At 27.7% G+C, this 19,992-nt stretch overlaps 2 protein-coding genes across 4 annotated transcripts in view; both read left to right on the top strand.

Moving 5' to 3' along the window:
* Nucleotides 1-9,034: 9,034 nt before the first annotated feature.
* Nucleotides 9,035-10,674, top strand: LOC139093825 (uncharacterized). The gene is made up of 7 exons (XM_070644668.1): nt 9,035-9,070; nt 9,263-9,605; nt 9,719-9,879; nt 9,988-10,120; nt 10,195-10,218; nt 10,282-10,329; nt 10,395-10,674. The coding sequence occupies exons 2-7, from the start codon at nt 9,300-9,302 to the stop codon at nt 10,533-10,535; spliced, it is 813 nt and encodes a 270-aa protein (XP_070500769.1). The 5' UTR covers nt 9,035-9,070; nt 9,263-9,299; the 3' UTR covers nt 10,536-10,674.
* A 3,414-nt stretch (nt 10,675-14,088) lies between these two features.
* Nucleotides 14,089-19,992, top strand: part of sas (stranded at second) — a 32,871-nt gene continuing 26,967 nt past the window's right edge. Inside the window, exon 1 of one of the 3 annotated variants that reach the window (XM_070644645.1) lies at nt 14,089-15,113. The gene's annotated coding sequence lies outside the window, so the exon portion shown is untranslated. The remainder of the gene's footprint in view (nt 15,114-19,992) is intronic. The other 2 variants (XM_070644644.1, XM_070644646.1) reach the window with 2 other exon arrangements.

Here is a 19,992-nt window from a genome sequence, read left to right as displayed (position 1 = left end):
ACTGGATCTTACTGGATCTCGTTTTGTAGATCTAGAAGTGACTATGTTATTAATCAATTACTGATCGCTGGGACAAAAATGCGCTTAAGTCCCTCGATCAATAACACGAGGACTTTTGTAATTTTTTTCAAGTCGACTCGAAGTCGACTCCGAGTCGACTTCAAATTGCCAAGAAAAATTATTTTTTCTTAATGAAACTCGTTGCTGATTGCGCTTATGAAGTATATATTTACATATAAAAACATTGCAAAATCTACTTTTTTCAAATTTTTAGTTTTTTTTTGATGTTTTGTGCAAGTTATTTACAAAAAATAAATGAAATAGGAATTTCTCCAGCTTTTTACAGAAAAAAAATTATAAGAAGTGTATAAATCTCTTAATTTATTTATTATTTGTTATTTTTATTATAATGTTTTAAAATTAAAGAAGATAATCAATTGATGACTATTAGTTATATATTTTTTGAAAGTTTCTTGCATGAAAATATCAAAAAAGAATGAATAAACTTGAAAAAAATTGATTTTGCAATATTTTTGTTCATAAATATATGCTTCACAAGCGCAATCAGAAATTAGTTTGATAAAGAAAAAAATAACTCGACTCGAGTCGACTTGAAGTCGATTAAAAAAAATTAACTCGACTTGAGTCGACTCGAAGTCGAATCGTTTTTTTCTCGTCGACTCGACTCGACTTCGAGCTCTGATTAATTTATTTAGTAGATTTAGGATATATTAATCAAATGACATTGTCGTAGAAATGTAATGTGAAGTAATGGGAATCTATAGTGAACCGAAAATTAATGAGAACATTTATAATTTTAGTGAATTTGAGATTTTAAAAGTTTGTTTACGGCGCAAAAGTGAAGATTTGGTGAAGATAATAATTTATACCGGGTATGAATTGTTTTTAAACTGTTAAAGAATGATAGTTCTCGATGGCTAAACTGTTTGTAAGTGACAATTTGTTTATAATTAAGACAAAAAGTTTTATTTTATATTTTATTCCGTTATACAACTTGCCAATAAATGTACTGTACTAAGCCTGAATCGCAGTTTTTATTGGGGAATTAAAATACAGCTGAAGCCGCCGTGACATGTTTTTTTGAAAAGTTACAATAATTTTGTAAAATTTTATTTTGAATGAACGACCATTATTATATTTGGATCTATTTCGTGGATGAAGTGGCCAAATTTCAATATGTGCCAATCGGGACTGCTTAGATTTTTTTCTTCACAATGAATCTAGTTTCAATTTACAGTAATATATTCCTTTGATCGAGTAAAATCGAAGAGTAATGTATTCATTACAATAAACATTTCAAAAATTTTTATTTGAACCTTTTTCAATAATTTAACTTTGTGGCTAAGAAAATCATTCAATATTGGTCCTATTATGCGTCAGTAAAAATTGTAGAAATACATTGTGTTTAATAACTAGAATTTTAAATTGGGGATCCAACCTTTGAGCCAAAGATTGAAGAAAAAACATTTATATATGTGTAATGTTTTCATTAGCATATATTGTTTTTATTACAAGACTTCAAATAACAGAAAAAAATAACTTTTTCATCTCATTCCATCTTTTTTTTGTTTCTATATTTCAAGCACAGTATGTATTGTTAAACAGCAAAAACTGCATAAATTTACCTCATCGGACGTCTCCCATCCACTGCTGTTTTTTGTATACATTTTTTTCTGCTGACCTCACTCATGTCATGTTGAAATTTGTATCGAATTCAATTTGCTAAATTATTCAACTAACATAAGCTTTTTGTGTCCTTTTTTAGGTCTTGAGGCAAATTCACATTTATATATTTATACATATTACTTTTGCTACTAAAAAGAACTTTTTGCCTCTTTTTCAATTGCCATAACGCCATTCCATTTTTTGTTTCATTTCTTTCTGCAAGATTTTTTATAATAATCAGCACAGCTGTAAAATGAATGATGGAAAATACATGCAAACATTTTACGATTGTTAATAAAATTTAACAGCACTTTGAAGAAAATTTTTATGGATCCGCACATTGAGAAACAGTAGCTTAAAAAAAATTCGTGCTTTCAAGTTCTATAATATAATAATATCAAAGAAAATAAGAATTGTCCTCATGTCGATGATTGTCATGCAATATCACAAAATATGTATAATGGAATTTCATAAATGGGCTATAGAAATCAAAGTCTGAAAATCTCCAATTTGAGGCGACGATTGGCATTCGAAAACAGTCTAGGAAGAAATAAAAAAACATGTAGGACCAAATATATATTCTTTTTTACTAACATAAAATCAGCATAAGAAATAAAGCCTTCCCGTCATTAACTTTATTAAAATTTGTAAACCATATGCCGTGCCTACTCCAATCCAAAACGTGCCTACCGAAAATATATTGATTGAATTCCTTCATTCCAATCGTAAAATTATGAAGCAAAGAAATAATATATATGCGTGAATACACACACAGAAAATGAAATATTCTTCTGCTTTCCTTCTCTTAATATTGGTGCTTTTTCTTGTGTAAAACTTGTTTATCATAATTTATTGAGAGCAAAATTCCAATTGATTCCTTTTGTCTGTAAATTATATTAGGTTTTAATTCATTATAGTTGAATTGACTTTGAAAGTTCGATTTTATATGCATATGTTTTAAAACTGATCTAACAGCCACTCATTATAACTTATAATAGGAAATGCGTTTTATTAACCGAAAAAATACTATTTTCCAATTTCCGCATTTTTATTTTGAGCATAATAAAAAAGTAAAGGCATCATAATATTATATGAGAAGAAACCATCATCAGCCTTAAACATATTTAGGTACGTATACACTATAAAAAGTATATATTGTTGTTCAAAACTTCATTCTCTCTTTCTTTGGTTCTATTCATCTCACTCTCGTCTCTCTATCTCCTACTTTCCAAGTCCTAATACAACACATTTTACGTGACCGAAATTTTTGAGTATCGTCAACATAGGAAGAGCATTGAAGATAAAATAAAATTTTCCTTTTCCATGAAACTTTATGTTCAGGATTGGTTTCTTATCAGCACAATGAAATGAAGAAGAAATATCATGTTAAACCCAAATTCATTCGTGGATTTTGTCATTCAACATGAAATTGTAAAAGGAACAAACATTTTCAAATGGAAGAATTGCATAATAGCAACAACGTACATACATTTTCCATTCATTCTGCTTCATATTATTGCCTGCCTTTCTGCCATTTCATGTGCTTAAAATTTAAATTTCATTTTGTTTCGATATTATGCTAGGTAACCAAATAAAAAAGAAATTTTCATATTTTATTTTTCTACATTGGAATTCTGAAGATGAACATGATGATGTGAATATTGTGGAAGATACATATGTTTGTATGCATAACAATTTCAGCTTCACTTTACCATAACTAAATGTAAAACATTTGGGAAAATGAAATTTTTATGCTTTCTTAATCTTTTAAATGAGCTGTTAGATAAAGTTTATAAAATTTATGTAGAATGACTTAGTTTGCAGCATATAAAGAAAAACAATTCTTGGATATTGAAAATTTCTTTAAGAAATATTAATTCATCTAAGAAAAATGAATAATTTGTTTTAGCTTTTTCTGTTGGGAAAAAAGAATGTTTCAAACAGCCATTCATCTTCCATGTGCATTTATGCACGATGTCAAATTTTATGATATATCAACTACACATTTCTACAGTTATACTTCAATTTTCTGAACTTCAAATTTTATTTTATTTCTATTTTTCTGAATAAAAACAATGATTTACAATTCCAATTCATGTGATTCAATATAGTGATAGAAATATACAGAGAGAAATAAATCGTATGAACTTTTTTTTATCCACAAATACAATCTATATTTTTCAAATAACTCCCTCGAGTCTATCCTTATACTGTTCAATGAAATGTACATTGAACATTGCAAGGCATCATTCTCCATTTACCATTGTATATTATACATAAATTTTCCTCCTGAATGCTCACATTCTTTATGTGTACACAGCATATATGCTTTTTAAAATATATACAAACGTATATTGTGAGAGTGAGAAAGATGTGAGATGTAACACACTGCCAACAGAGGAGTAAAAGTTCATGTCAGGAAAATATTCAATCAGAGCCGCATATAAGATAAAATATTATACGAATCTATGTTAATGTAGAGAAGCAAAAATGTCATAGAAATCAAAATCTCAAAACGCATTTTGATATTCAAATAATCTCACTTTTTTAAACGCATAAAAAGTATGAATTAAATTTTTAAAAATTAGATTTTTTATACCCTAAAAAATTTATTACAATATCAAGAAAATGGACTAATTGAAAGTAAAAACAATTTTTTTTGGAAATTGATTGAATACCCACTCATAATAAGTATTTAAAAATATATTTGATACTAAACACGAATATATTTGAACAAAAAGAGTCATGAATCTCCGTAAGTCATGTGGTGAAGTATACTTTTAATCTCTTTTTGTGCTTTCAATGCCTAGCTAGATAGTCTGTAACCTTTTATAAGAGGAATAATAAGAAAAAGTTACGTTGCATGAATATATATATATATATATAGGAAGTATGAATATCTAAGCCAGAGTATATTTGACTCATATACATGAAAAAAAAGCAAAAGGGCTTCACTCCTCTTAATCTTCATTTAATCTCCTTTTCATTGCATTGCCTTACATGCTCATAAAAAGTTATATTAAAACAGTTGTGAAAATTAAGGTTCATGTTGGAAATTTCAATAATAATCTATGTATATACATTGCATTCATGATTTTGCTTCTTTTATTATTTTTTATCCCTTTTTATTTTATTCTCATTCTTCTTTTCATATATTATATTTAACTATCTATCTCATACTGGGTGTGAGTATTGTGAGAAAAATAAGCCAAAGCAAACTGAATATCTGCTGGTCTATGGATGTACATTTACGTAAAATGGTTGTTTGCCAAGGGGATTAATATGGATATAGTTAGTTAGGGAGAGAAAAGGCTGAGATTAGGACTCATGATGAATATTTTTTTGTTTTTTGGTGTTTTTTTTTTCAGTCTTTAGACATTTCCTGTTGTGCACAACTTGGAATTTTAAGATTTATTTCTTAAAATGTTAAGTTTTTAAATTTAACTACAAAAATATTTATTATTCACCTCTTGATATCCTAGACATACGTTTAAATTTTTTTTTTCTTTAAGTAATTTTAATTTCAAGTTGAACATTAAAGATGAACTCTCAAAAATAACAATGTGTAATACAATAACTCAATTTATTCATCTTAATTGAGATATGATTCTCTTTCTTTGAAAAGTTTTTCCTTTTTGCTCATCCATATCAATCCTTTTCAATTTTCAGATGAAAATGAGATGAAAAAAGGCATAAAAACAATAAGTTTCAATAAACGACACAGTATGATTGGACTAAAGTATAGTAATTTTCACAAAAATTACTCGCATTTACAGAAGCATTCGACGAGAGTAGCACCATAAAAGTAAACATACAAAGGGAAGAACATAATGTAATGAAAAAAGCCATAAAGTAAGTAGACCAACAATCAAAATTTATTTATTTTTCTTATGAGCTTTCGTACTACAATAAATATGATTTTTTCATATCATGAACAGTTTATTTTTCTTTTATTAAATTTCTTTCCGAATTATTTTTCAAATTTATGACTTTGTGCATGTGCGCGAATTCTGTGTTCAAAAGAAAGAAAAAGTTTCTACTTTATATTATTTTACACTAAATGTATTTTACTCTTTTTACGGCGCTTTCGTATGTTTATTGACTTTCTCGAATTAGAAGAGAGTTTTAGAAATAAACTTCTTCAAAAATAAACATTTCTATATTCTTTTCAATTAAATCGATGGATGAAAACTGCAAAAATTTATTTTTTTTTAACTTATATAAACTTTTAGAACTTTCACAAAAATCCTTTAAATTTATTCTTTGTCAAATAAATTCAGTTTTAACAATGTTGTCAAAAGCGTATTAATAATATAATTTAGGTCATTTGTCCTTCTGTCTGCTATTCCGCTCTAAGCTCCGGTTTTTTTTACCAAAATTTGTGAAACTTTTTGAGATTTGTTAAATTAAAATCTTTTCTAGTTTTTATGATATTTGCTAAAATTATTTGAAAGTTTTATTTTCACATTTATCTTTTCGACGTTAATTTATTCTATTACAACTAGAGAAAAAAAAAATAAATAGGAATATAGTAGCTGCAATAAAACTGCAAGTGATAATGGCACAAAAGAGAATATTTGCTGTTTTCGAAAAAAAAAGTTATGTTTTAATATTATAAACAATACATTGCAGCTCAAATTAAATATTGTACATACTTCAAATTATTCTGCTAAAAAACTTGTAAAAAACATCGAATCAAAAATTTAAAAACTTTTTAGAAAAAAAAAAAAGTTTAATTCAAAAATGGACAATTTTTTTCCTTGTTATATCCATTTTTAGTATCATGACTTTTATTGCTAGAATTGAAATCTACACGAGTAAAATGTCAGACAAAAGATTATAAATGATGTCTTAAAGGACACATTTGAGGAATGTAATGTCTTGGTAATTTTATCATACACTATGTAGACATAAATTTTAATTTTAATCTGAGAAGAAACGAGTCATTTTCATAATTTATTTGAAGCAATAAATTGATAAAAATAAAAAAATAAATAAAAAAACATTTTTTTTCATTCAATCAAAGAGGTTTCCATATTTATACATTATCGCATTTTTTTTTTTTTTCTTTTTTCAAAAGGGTAGCTTAATAAGACACTATGTTTGGTCGTGCGTTCGGCTGGCATCTGAGATCTCAACAACTAGACATTGTTGAGAGCTCTGATTTTTTGCATTAACTCAATTCCATAAAGTTATTGCGGCGCTGGCATTTAAACGTTTCAAATAAATCCATAAATAGCTACTATTAGCAATTTTTCATGTTAATAAACACATTTTTTCATTGTTTTACAGTGTTTTCCAATGTTTTTTGATGTTTTACAGTGTTTACTGAACAAAGTTTGAATTTGTCGCAATCATAATGTGGTTGGAATTATAAAAATTGGTTAAATGATGAAATTTTTAAAATTTCTAGTATGGTGTATTGGAATTAACTGGATCTTGCTTGTGAGTCGAGAAGTAACCTGGATAGGGTTTTCAATACAGATATTGTTTTGTATGAACATTTAATACTTATTGATATCGGTATTGAAAACCCAAGCCCTGTTACTTACTGGATCACGTTTTGTAGATCGGAGGGACTTATTAATCAATTACTGATTGTTGAGATAAAAATGCAATGAAGTCATTCGATAAAAAAATTAAGATAAATTATATTTTAAGAGCTCAAGCAGCTGCATAATATTTTTAGTTGTAATGTGTATCATTTAAGGTACAAAAATATTGAGAGCTGTGTGAAGGGTTTTGCAAAAAAACGATTCAAATATTCAATTGAAAAGTAGAAAGAAATAAAGCTCATTTCTGCTGTCGCATCAAAATTTTCGTTTAAGAAAGACAGAAATAGGGGTTTCAATCCCGGGACAAAATCTCAATCCCGGGATTACGGGATTTGAAATCTCAATCCCGGGATTAATCCCGGGATTGGATGATGGAAAAAATATCAAGTTTTTAGTCGAATTCAAGTGCAAATGTAATACTAACAGTTTTATTAGAAATTTTGAGGATGAAAAAAATCATTTCCAGTACACAAAAATGTGTTCTAAATAGTTAACAAAACAAATTAATGACAAAAAATTGCAAAGATTTGTGATTTCAGAGCCGAAATCAAGATGTCAATATCATGCTTTTTCAAAATCCCAATTTCGATAGATTTTTGGGATCGGGAATAGAAATTTCGGGATCTCGGGATTTTTCGGGGTTCCCCGGAAAATCCCGATATCAAGAAAGCATAATAAACACAGAATTTGCCTAAATTTTTGAGATCTTTGGTACGCCTTAACAGAATTTTAAGAAATTACATACAAATAAATTTAATTTCTGGCCTTTCAATTATTAACAATTTAATATGAATTTTTAAAGAAAGTTTCAATCAATTTTTGTTATTTGATACCGTAAAGCCTCATGTTCACTATATTATATTATTAAACATGATTTTCAAACGTGTGGTTCTTAATTTTTTTAAAATTTTAGACTTTAAACTTGAAGTTTTTGTATCAACATCAAATGAATTCTCAATCCCGTAATCCCGGGATTGAAGCTTCTCCAATCCCGGGATTTCGGGACCGGAAAAACGTCCGAGATCCCGGGATCCCGGGATTGAAACCCCTAGACAGAATGTTTCAAATTTTTTGAAGTCAGTAAAAGACTAACATATTAACTACAAGAGAAGTGATCAATTTCAGACCATAATATTTATTTGCTAACCTTCGAGCTTTATTTGTTGACTGTATCGTCTTCGCTTACAAATATTTTGTATGAATTCAATATTTGAAAGAAAAATTCCGTGAATGATTTTTTAAAAATATGGACCACATGTCAAGAAAATTCCTCTAATCGGAAGACAAATTTCAGTTTTGTGTGGAAACAAATTTACAAATTTTTTATGTTTTAAACCTTGTATAATAGTATAAAACCATCAAGTACATATTCCAGCAATATCAAGTAGATATTTCCCAGAAAAATAATTGGATCCCGTAATATTCATGCCTGTTATAAAAAAATATAAGTTCAAGTAATATCATAATCCACCTATTTCATTCAATCTTGCTCAAAAAAGTTTTGAGAATATTTTTTAACAAGTTTCCCTAATAAAAATTTGGTTGGATACAAACCACAAACAGACAGGCAAGCAACTTCAAATGACTGAGAATAATATCTTATAAACTTTAATTTTTCACTACTGGTTCTCTGAAATATCAAGGCACGTTTGCTTCTTTTGTATGTGAGTGTACAGATGATTTCATACTAGCAAGTGTCAGTGAGATTTTAATTAGAATTTTGGGAATCGAAAGAGAAAATTATTTTTTCAAATCAAACTTTTCTTGCATCTTGTGATTTAGTTGCGTTTCAAAGTTGTGAACATTCAGTTTGTAGTAATTTTTTTCTGGTAATATTTCACTTTTTAGGGAACTTCCCCAATATTCCAATATTTTCTTCTTTTATTCTATAAAATTCTTTTAATTTACTTAACTTTGTTATAAAAATTTTATTTTATTTTTATAAAATTGAATTTACTGAAAAATATAAAATAAAAGAAAGACGAACGCTTTTTATCGCGACACTGAAAATTTATTTTTAGCAAAGTTTATTTTTAATTAACGAGTGACTGCTTCAATATGCCGGAATCGATTGAAACAACAATAAATATTACAATACCGATACCAAACCGTAGGCAGAATTTTATGAGTGCTGTGCCTCAGGTAATTGAAGGAACGGAAAGCTTCGCTGAGCTAACAATTGGAAGCAAAAATACAAAAGCTGAAGTTATAAATGAAGCTGCCGTTGTAGAAAGAAATAAAAAATCGAAAATATTTGTACCACAACCCATAGAAATTGATCCAACTCAAGAAGCATTGGAAAAATCAACAGGAATGCGAATTACTGGTGGTGCTGATTTTAACATGCCGATAACAATATTTCATGTCAGTAATTTAATTTAATTTAATTTAATTTCAAATCATGAAAACTTTGAAAACCAAAAATAATTTTCATATTTATTCATGTCATACACACATAAACTACATCCTTCCGTCAGGTAAGAGAAGATTCCAAAGCAAAACGAATTGGACTAAAATTAGGTGATTCAATTGTGATGATTGATGGAAAGGACACAAGCACGATGACATTGAAGGAGGCCAATGAAGCATTACTGCACGCAACCAAAGCTATTCGTAGTTTTAAAATGGGCGTTGTCAGGTGTGTCACGACCTTGAACTTGTTAGAATAGAACACGCATTAGGTGTTAATCGCATGATTATCCATTTTTGCAAACACGTAATAATTAATAAAAATATATTTTTTTAGGTTTAATGACAGTGAAGCTAATAAAGACGAGGCACCATTTATGGAGGAAGTTGTTATGGAAGGAAATCCAAAAGCACCTCGAATTCATATTGAACGCCAACTGGAACCACCTAAAGAAGCCTTTGTTCAACATGTAATATCACTTTAATATTTAATTTTAATAGCCAAAATTAAAGCATCTTACTCTTATCTTTTATATACTTACAGCCCGAACGAAAAGCCTGGCATCCTGTATAAATTCTTAAAAGCAATTTCAGCCGCAATGAATTTTATTAATTAAGAATATTGTTTCAGATCATGTGGCCTCATCCTGAGTACTTTCTTCCTGAAAACTTCCATGAAGTATGTTAAATTGATTTTAAATTAAAATCTAATGTTTTATCTTTTCCTTTAATATTGTGTATAAGGAGCTACCTCATAAGAGAATCGTTCGAAATGTGAGAAAATTACTGGAATCAAGTCCATCGAGAGTTGAATTAGAGAACATTCTCACAGCTTTACCAAGAGGATCCCGCCCAAAACGCAATTACGATGATGATAGCGATTAAGATAGAGAAAGGAGAGAAGGAACATAAGGACAAAAGTAGCAGCTGCAATATTCATTTTCTCTTTATTTGTACATCTTTTATCTTTATACCTTCTAGAAATAACAAACTGCCAATAAAAACAGCAAAATGCAAACATTAATTAAGTTTTAATGAATTTTCTATTGATTTGTACTCTCCAGTTGAGCAAAAATGTTTAATTTTTTTTCCTACGATGTAGGCAACACGCAAAAATTATGGAAAATTCATTCAAAGTATAAAAACTATTAGTATATAACCCGATTGGCTCATATTAAAAAGCTGTCAATCGAGTGATATTGTAATGATTGAATTTTATTAGGTTAATTGCCTGGTTAATTGTTAATTAAATTTTAAAACAAGTCGAAATCGACTACTTTAATTCATGTTTTACATTTTGTTAGATTAAAAATTAAGTAAATTCAAAAGGTAAGTGATAATAATAGAAATGTTTTTTTTTCGAAAATGTTTCATTCTCTTTGTTATAGTTTTGTTCCATTCTTTTCGTTGAATAAATCATTTCCGGTATTGTTCCGTTCCAATTTTAAATCCTCTCCATCTTCAATTCTTCTTAGACTTTTCATTCTTCCTTTTGTACTTCTATACGTTTTGAAAACATTGTGATTGTGTTGAAAGCTCTCCTCAGATTTTATGGTCGAAAATAAGATTTTCATTCAGTAACTCTTTTACATTGCTCCTTATTCTCATTTCTCTTTCGTTTTCTGCTTGCTTTCATTTTTAAAATGATGTTATTTGTAAAGCAGAGAAGTAATTTCCTCTTATTTGAATTTTTACGAAATGGAATCATAACAAAAGAGATGAGAGATAAACGTAAATTAAATGCCTATTTCCAACTATTCAAAAGGAAAGTTCTCCATTTTCTTCAAAAAAAAAGATACGAAACTACAATTTCATAAAAATATTTTAAAAAAGAACTACAAAAGGTTGAAGTATGCAATTTATTGTTGAATCTTTTAAATAGGATATATTTTTCAGTGGATGAGTTTTCAAGCTCTCAAAAACCATATTTCAGTTTCAAAGCAAAAAATTTGAAAAAGCCTATTGATTAAAAAACAAATGAAATGTATATACTGTTACACATCTAAAATAACTAAATATATTGATGTGTATTGATGGTTGTTTAAACAGCTTTATATCACACTGATTTTAATCACAAAAATTCAGAAGCTACCCTTATTATCATAATCAGTTTCAGTATGAATGATACGGAAATTAAAAAGGTTTTGAAAATGGAAAACATCAATCACTAAATTTGTTCTAGATGATTTTTTAAAGAGTGAAAGAAACATAAAAGAGTTACTTAGTAGGGGTGTCGATTACAAATCCCAAGTATTTGGGATTTGGGGTATTTTGTAAGGATTTGGGGTACCCCAAATACTTGGGTTTTGGACCCAAGTACTTGTACAAATCTTTATAAAATAGAATTTTTCGTATATTATTAAATTTCTTCATATTATTATTTTTTTAGTTCTTCAAAATTTAATTATTCATTAATATTTTCATAATTATTTGTTAAGAAAAATCTAGGGTTGGCCAAAAAACACCACATATCGGCTTTTTTCCGGCCCGAGTTGAAAATGCATCCAAGTGAATTTTTATTAGATATGAACATTTGTTTTGGTTAATTTTGAGTAATTCATAGTGAAACTTCCATTTTCGAGACTTTTTCAATTAAGTTTAGGAAAATCCTGTCAAAAACTTACAATTTTCCATAAATTTTTGCTTTGATAAAAAAATTTTGAGGTGAAAAGCCATAAATTTCCAGGATTTTTCAAATTTTTAAGAAAATGTTTGCCAAAATTGCAATTTTTTGCAATTAAAAAAATTAAGATAAAGGTTCACGTATTCGAGAGTTTTATAACCTGTTTTAGAAAATTCAAGTGAAAAATCGGAGTTTTAAGGATTTTAAACAAGATTTACAATAGTAAATAACAATATATGGTTAAAATCTGACTTGCATCTGGATGCGTTGGCCTAAAATCCCAGCGCAATGCGCATATTTATAATGATATTTTGTTCTTATTGGGGATTTGGGATTTGTACAAGTACTTGGGGTCCTGGGATTTGGGTATTTGGGATTTGTACAAATCCTGAAAACCCAAATAATCGACACCCCTATTACTTACATAAATCCATTGTATATATAATTGCATTTATTTTGAGATATTTTTTTTTTTTTCAAAAATACCAGCTCCAATACTGTATGCACATTGCATAAATATGAACATAAACAATCAAGTCTTTACTGTGGTAGTCCCACGAGTCGTTTTGATTTGTTAAGGCTAACAATTGGCTTTCTAATTTACCAAAAAATGTTTTCATTCTTAAAACTGTTTATTTTGTAAAACAATCTTAGCTATTCATAGGTTGAAAAAAAAAATGATAAGAAAGCAGCTGAATGGCAGCTAGATATGGAAATAAATTTTTACATTGGATATGCATCTTGTGTAAACGTATTGGGTATTTTTATGAAAAAGATTTCGTCTTCAATTTTATATGTTGTAGTAATTGGTATAATTGGCCAAAACATTTTTATAAAACATCACAACATCCAAAACTATTTTTTTAGAGTTTAATTTGTATTGAAATGTTTTTTCTAGCTGTGATCATCAGTTTCTTGGTGCCAGAATATTTAGCTTACGAGTACAGTGTTCACATTGAAAAGATTGAGAGAATGAAGAGAATTATAAAGAATAAGAAGTATAAGTAAAAAAAGAACCTGTTTAACTTGTTCTATGCAATCATCATCATCATATTCATTGATTTTTCTTTTGTTTATTTTCCTTCCATTTTATTCTCTCTTTCTGACTTAGCAAGCAAAAAATTTTTATTAAAAGCATGACGAATGTTATGATTATACACAGAAATTCTAAATGCAGACACTTGTTACACACATGCTTTAAAAGATTTAAGAATGAAAGTCTTTCTTTGGTTTGATTTTAATTAATGTTTTAGCTTTTGTGTGTATATGTCCATAATTCCCTTTAAAAACGAAAACTATAAAAATTTTATATTTTATATTGCATAACAAAAGTATATTGTATTGTTTTTCTCTAAAAATCTATAATGAAAATTTATTAAACTTAAGGTAAAAATTGAAGAGTGTAGGTACAATAAAAATTTAAATCATTATTAAAAGAAGAAATTTTGCGTTGGATGTGATTCATGCGAAATAAAAGCGAAAACGAAATAAAAAAAATTGAACAAAAATAAAATAAATTGTTGTCTTCTTTATATATTTTTCATTCTTTGATACATTTACATTCACATTCTTAAGAAACTTAGTCTCTTCTTTTTTTAAAGCATGAAGTACATTTAATTCAGTATGTAAAAGAAATGCGGACAGAAAAGAAGAGAGAATAATAACGAGAGATTTTTTTCGAGAGTGTTGTGTTATTATGTTAATATGAATGTTTAATTCATTGTATTTATTACAAATACTGCCGTACAAACATAAAACCCCCAATTCAATTTACTTACTTTAAAGAAATCTCTACTTTTTAACACAACAACATTCAACGATAAACAGTCGCTGGCTTGCGGTCTCTCGCGTAAATTTGCCATTTAGGAAGAAAAAAGTTTTATTTCGTTTCCAGTTTTAGTTGGGATTTAGATTTCATGCGAAACTTAACGTGTACGTGGGCACTAAAATTGACGATTTATATTTGCTTGAAATAAATTTATTTTTCGGATTTTTCGGTGTACTTGTAAAACGTTAATTTATTGTATCTGCAGTTTTCGAACATTCAATTGAATTTTTCGTTGAGCATATACATAGCACAATTTAAAAGTGACAATTTTTTGCTAGAATATTTATCAACATAAACGCTTCATTCCGACTAAAGTGTTCATTGCCTACAAATTCGTTTGTTATTTAAAATACAAGAAAAAAAGATTTTTTTTTACGGACAATTGGCTTCAATTTTCGGATTTTTTAGAACATCACATATCGTCCGCATGTATGTGCAATATAAACACATGTGTGGCATATAGAAATATTTAGGATTAATACATGAAATAGTGCGAAAAAATTTCATGTTTTTCAACAACGCATAACAATTTTTAAAGTGGTTTCGAATCAAAACGAAAGCAGTAGCAACAACATCAAGAGAGAGAGAGGAAATATTTGTGGCATGCCTGGCCATTTGAAGTGGTAAAAGTTGCAAATTAGACCAATGCACCTTTTGCAGAAATATAGTTGTTATTGAATATTATGCTGTATAAGTGAGTTTCTTGAATCACAGTTTTATGATATAAGTTACAAATATATATTATTTAATATAAAATAAATAAATAAAAAGTAAACCAAAAGTGAAGAAAAATTTATTCATATTTTAAGAAGAAGTGAATGTGAAACTTGTCTTAAATCGAAATATCATCACAAAGTTACAAAACCAACAAGAGAAACGTCAACGTTGCTTTCGCAAGAGAAAATTTTCTCTCTTCTTTTTACCTAAATATTAAAAAAGAGACAACAAAAGTGGAAATAAAAAGCAATACAAGAAGTTTTGGAAACCAGCAAGAGAAAGAAAAAAAAAATAAGTAAGTAGAAGGAACTAAAGAAAACATGTCATTATTGCTGTGAATGAAAGAAGATGAAGACGATTCGTATAAAATTATTATTATTTTTGCCATTCGTACCATCATAAAAATTTTTCATTTTCTTTTAAATTCTTGATTTGCTTTAAGTTTGTTCATGATGAATACAGCGTTAATGTACGGCACACACCACTTTAAAGAATTTTTTGTGTATAGACAGTGCAAGACTAAATATTACATTTCTATATCTTTTCACCTCAAATTTAAGTATCAAATGTCTTAGTAAATAAAACGATAATTTCTTAAGTTTGAGTTATAAGCAACATTATTTTTGCAAAATATATCTTTTTTATGTGATGAACTTTTTTATTTTTTAAATCATTGGTTGGTATGAAAATCTTAAGAGAAAAAAAAATGTTGAATTATGTAAAACATAAACGGGAAATTCCGTACCGGAGATGATTAAACAAGAGCAGAATTTCTATGGAAACCGCTTTATTCACTAAATTAAGGATTGAAATTGTAACAAAATATGTTGTGAAAGGAAATTGAGAAAATGTAAGAAGTTAAAAACAACAAAAGTAGGAAGAATGAAAGTTAAATGAAGCTGAACAGGATTAATTTATCGACAATACGTTTTTCATTCACCCACCCATCCTGCACGCGCCAATCAATTCTTTTCCTTTTCTCATCTATTTTTTTAATGCTGATTTTTTAATCAAGCAAAAAATAAAAGTTACAGCAATGTCGGAAAGAATTTTTCAACAAGCACAGAGTTTTCCTTTCTTTCCTTCTTTTCATTCATTTCTTAAGAATGTTGATTAATTACGCAACTTTTAATCTCAATCGTGCTCCGTCTCTGCCAGTAAGCAAGACGAAAAAAAATTCTCCTTTCTTTTGCTTATAATTCATTTTTTCCTTCATTATGGTGCTTTAAGAAGCAAGCATCCATGAAAAGTAAAGAAAAGCAAAAGAAGAGAAAAGTGACGTAAATGGGCTTTCGGGAGAATTTTTAAAGCGTACAGAAACAACAATAACAGCAGGAAAGATTTTACTCGCTCGAAAAAGCATAATTTTTTTGACCATTTTTCATTGCCTTGCTATTGTTTTTGCCTTTTCTCTAGTCTTACCGTACACATTCGTTTTTTTTTCTTTAAATGTTGTGTTGTATCTGTCTTAATGTTACAAATTTCTTTTTTAGCTTCATCTTCAACAACATTCGTGCATAATCAAGGAAAAAGAAGGAAAACTTCATATAGATGGATGAATGTTAAGACTATTCTTCTTAATCTCCTTGTTTTGTTATTTTTCTTGTGGTCATTTTTTTCTTTTTCCCTTAATTCAGCTTTCTGCTTAAGGGATTCAAATTGCTTGTAAATAAGATTTTTCTTTCTTTAAGATTCTTCTTTATTCAATTGTGTGGTTAATTTAAGTGTACTTTTTATAAGCTTTTAACATCATTTATGATCAAATAAATAGACATTTTATATTTAAGGGAAATCAATTTTCAAACAGTACCACCCCGCGAGTAAAAGAAATACATTATAACTAGTTAAAGGCAATTTAATGACTAGTTCTTACGGTTTTTTGTACACTTGAGCACATTAATTTTTTTTAGAATATTAAAATAAATTTTCAAGCAAATTAATGAAGTTAAAATTCAATTTTTAATTGCAATAGTTGCAATAAATAATAAATTAAATGCTTGAAATTATCATACTTTAGAAAATTTATAATTTCTTCTACAAAGGTTAATCAAATCGTCAAGAATTATGATCTCAAGTTATATTTTCAGTATTTTGGATTAACGTTAGGATTTTATTCTTACTCAACATAATTTTAAGTAAAAATTTCTTCAACTAAAAAGTGTTGTGGTTCAAAAAAGTTTGGACAACACTGACACACATAAATCAAAATAAAAACAGAGAAGAAGATTTTTACTTCATGTAGAAATGAGCAACTAATTAATTATGTGGAGCAATTAATTAAATTCAAGTGTTTACCTTCCTCACAAGATGACAAACATGTGAATTTGGTTACATCATTAAATTCAATTTTATGAATTTACAAAATATATCACTAACTAAAAATGTTTAAAATATTGTTAATGTAGAGATAAATGTTACAATTAATTTGAATCAATAAAATATTGCTAAGTAATTACAAATTTTATATTATAAGATTACATATTTGTTATATTTGGGAATTTAAATATAAAGATATAACTTTAATTCATATAGTACATTTTTCAAAGAAATTTTCAATTACGTATTCTCTTTATCTTTTGATAAATTTCAGTTTCACAAAATATTTTTTCTTCCAAATAAAATCGGATAAAATCTAATACCTAATACAAAACAAATTTGTCCAAAAGTAACTTCAAGATGTTCATCTTTTTTCTGAAAAGTGTTGAGCATATTGACTGCTAGGTGACAAATTTGTATATTTTATATACTGTATGAACATTATGCGCGTACATGAGTTTTTAATACAAATTTTAGATAATGTCTTCAATATAAATTTACTTCATAATTGAAATAAAATACTATTTCAATTTAAATTCGAAACCTTCTCATATTGAATTAAAAAATTAAAGACAAAAGATAAAAAGAAAGAAGAAAAAATAATTTTAATTGAAAACAGATTTATATTGATGCTCTTTTTGAATCAATTAATATTGAAGATTTTCTATTTCTATTCAAGTGAGCATAAAAAAGAGTTGTATTTCATCTCTTTTTTGAATGAAAAACATCATTTTCAAATTCATTCGTTGTAATAGGAATACTCACAGGTTATACAACTTATAATATCAATATAAAAAGAGTAGTAAATGAGTTCTTATGGTGATGAAATAGGAAAAATTCACAAAATATAAGAGAGTTCACTCTTGGGGAATCCCTCATCCGTATACATAACAAAAAGGAAAATACATCGCTTTAAATGATGAATATAAGTTAAATAAAGAAATGAAATTTTACACATAGAAAATGTAATGGTTGTTTTAAGGTATATAGGAAAAGAAGACTTGTACATTTCTTAACATTGCCTTTTAAACACTTTACAATTCAAAGAGTACATAAGAGATATGAGCAACCATACTGTAAAAGTGTAAATATTTTTTTTTAAATTGGTCCAAATATAAGAAATGCGAAAATATATTTCAAATGCAATATTTAAAAGAAAGTTATTTAAAAACATGATTAAGATTTTCAAAATTTTGACTATTTTTAGTGAAATTTAGCATTTTTTTAGTCGAAATAACTTTTTACTTTCTTCTGTGCACAAACATGTTAGATTTTCGTTTAGTTTACTAAACTTTTAGAAAAGTTTAGTTTATTGAAAACAAAATATCAGACTTAATAGAAAAGTTTGTATTGCTTGATCCAAGTAAATCATATGACAAAAATCATTACGATGTATACAATAGATACTATTTGCAACTTGATACTTTTTCACTAAAAGCTTAACAAGTTTTTTTCACATGTGAATAGAGGGAAAAAAATATCAAAAGCAATAACAATCAACCTTTCCCATGTGAATATCTTCATGTACACATTTACTATATGTACATATATATCCGTTGAGTGAATATGTATGGAAGAAATAAAAAGAGATAGATGAATGCCTTACTATGAATAGTGTTCATTTTCAGACAAATTGAATATAAATTCAATAAATGAAATCCCATAGTGTGGTTAAAAAGGTAGACATTAAAAGAGAGAAAAACAACAAAAAAATGAGCATGGGAAAAGAGAAATATTGGATTTAAAGGAAGCTTAGTTTTCAATATACCACAATCTATTGATAAAAAGAGAAGTGGAATAAAGCTCCATGCATGACTCAACTTTTGACTCATTGTATGGGGAATAAAATATCATCAACCAGCAAAAATGATGAAAAGTATGTAAATTCACGAGAAACTGGTATGGTAAATTTCTGATGATTCAAATACTTGTGGTCATCAGCATTCTACGTCAATTGATTAAACAAATCCAATTCCCATTTTGTTTTACGATTCAAATTACTCCTTTATGGAAGTGTGTGTTTTTAAAACTATTCGCGTGGATTCGATAAAATTTAACATCAATATGGTAGCTTGAATTAACATGTCATCAGAGAGAGAGAGAGAATATATTTTTATGAGAACATTCATATATGAACAATATATGAATTTAATTTAAATAAATTCAGTGGCAATGACACGAATAAGAAAATAAAATATTGCGGATATACCACACCAATAAAAGGAGACATAACAAAAAAAGAAAAGAAAATGACAAATGGTATGATTCATAGAGTCTAATGTTGCATAAAGAGCATAAATTTAATTGAGTGAGACTTGACTCAGAGCTAACTTTTTATGTGTTGGCTATAATATTCAATGTCACACGTACAAATAATGAAATGAGCAATTTTTCACACAGCAAAATAGAAACGAGAAGAATTATTTAATGGCACAAAAGTGCTACCGTCGACAACGAAGTGGTCATTCATATTTTTTTTTTCTATTTAAGAAGAAAAAAATTTTTTTCTCGTTTTAGGATTTTCTCATTACTTTTCTTCCCTCTATGATACGGAATAAAAAATGAATGAACTTAATTTGGGCAAAAGGAGGTACTTTTTGCATTAGAGTTTACGGTTCACATTTAAATTTCCGTTTGTTATTTCTCCTTCCTTAATTGTAATGTGCATTATTTTTTTTCTTATTCTTAAAAACGATGAAATTTATCAAATGATTATTTTATTATGATGAGGTAATGATGATATTTTCAGTGGTTTCCCACTGTACTTTTGCGCATACAACAAAAAAAACTTTTTGAATGATGATTGTTAAAATGTGCTTAACATTCATTACGTATCAACAATATTTTTATGTACGCTC

Source organism: Chironomus tepperi, unplaced genomic scaffold (assembly GCF_022539635.2).
Source record: "Chironomus tepperi strain 1889 unplaced genomic scaffold, CSIRO-AGI_Ctep_v1 contig_338, whole genome shotgun sequence".
NCBI lineage: Eukaryota > Metazoa > Arthropoda > Insecta > Diptera > Chironomidae > Chironomus > Chironomus tepperi.
This window is presented reverse-complemented; position numbering and strand designations above follow the sequence as displayed.

Excerpts from the sequence above, each read along its gene's own strand:
- LOC139093825 (XM_070644668.1), top strand. The coding sequence starts at position 9,300 with ATGCCGGAATCGATTGAAACAACAATAAATATTACAATACCGATACCA. Across the intron at positions 10,219-10,281 it reads AACGAAAAGCCTGGCATCCT|ATCATGTGGCCTCATCCTGA; the intron begins GTATAAATTCTT and ends ATATTGTTTCAG. Across the intron at positions 10,330-10,394 it reads TTCCTGAAAACTTCCATGAA|GAGCTACCTCATAAGAGAAT; the intron begins GTATGTTAAATT and ends ATTGTGTATAAG.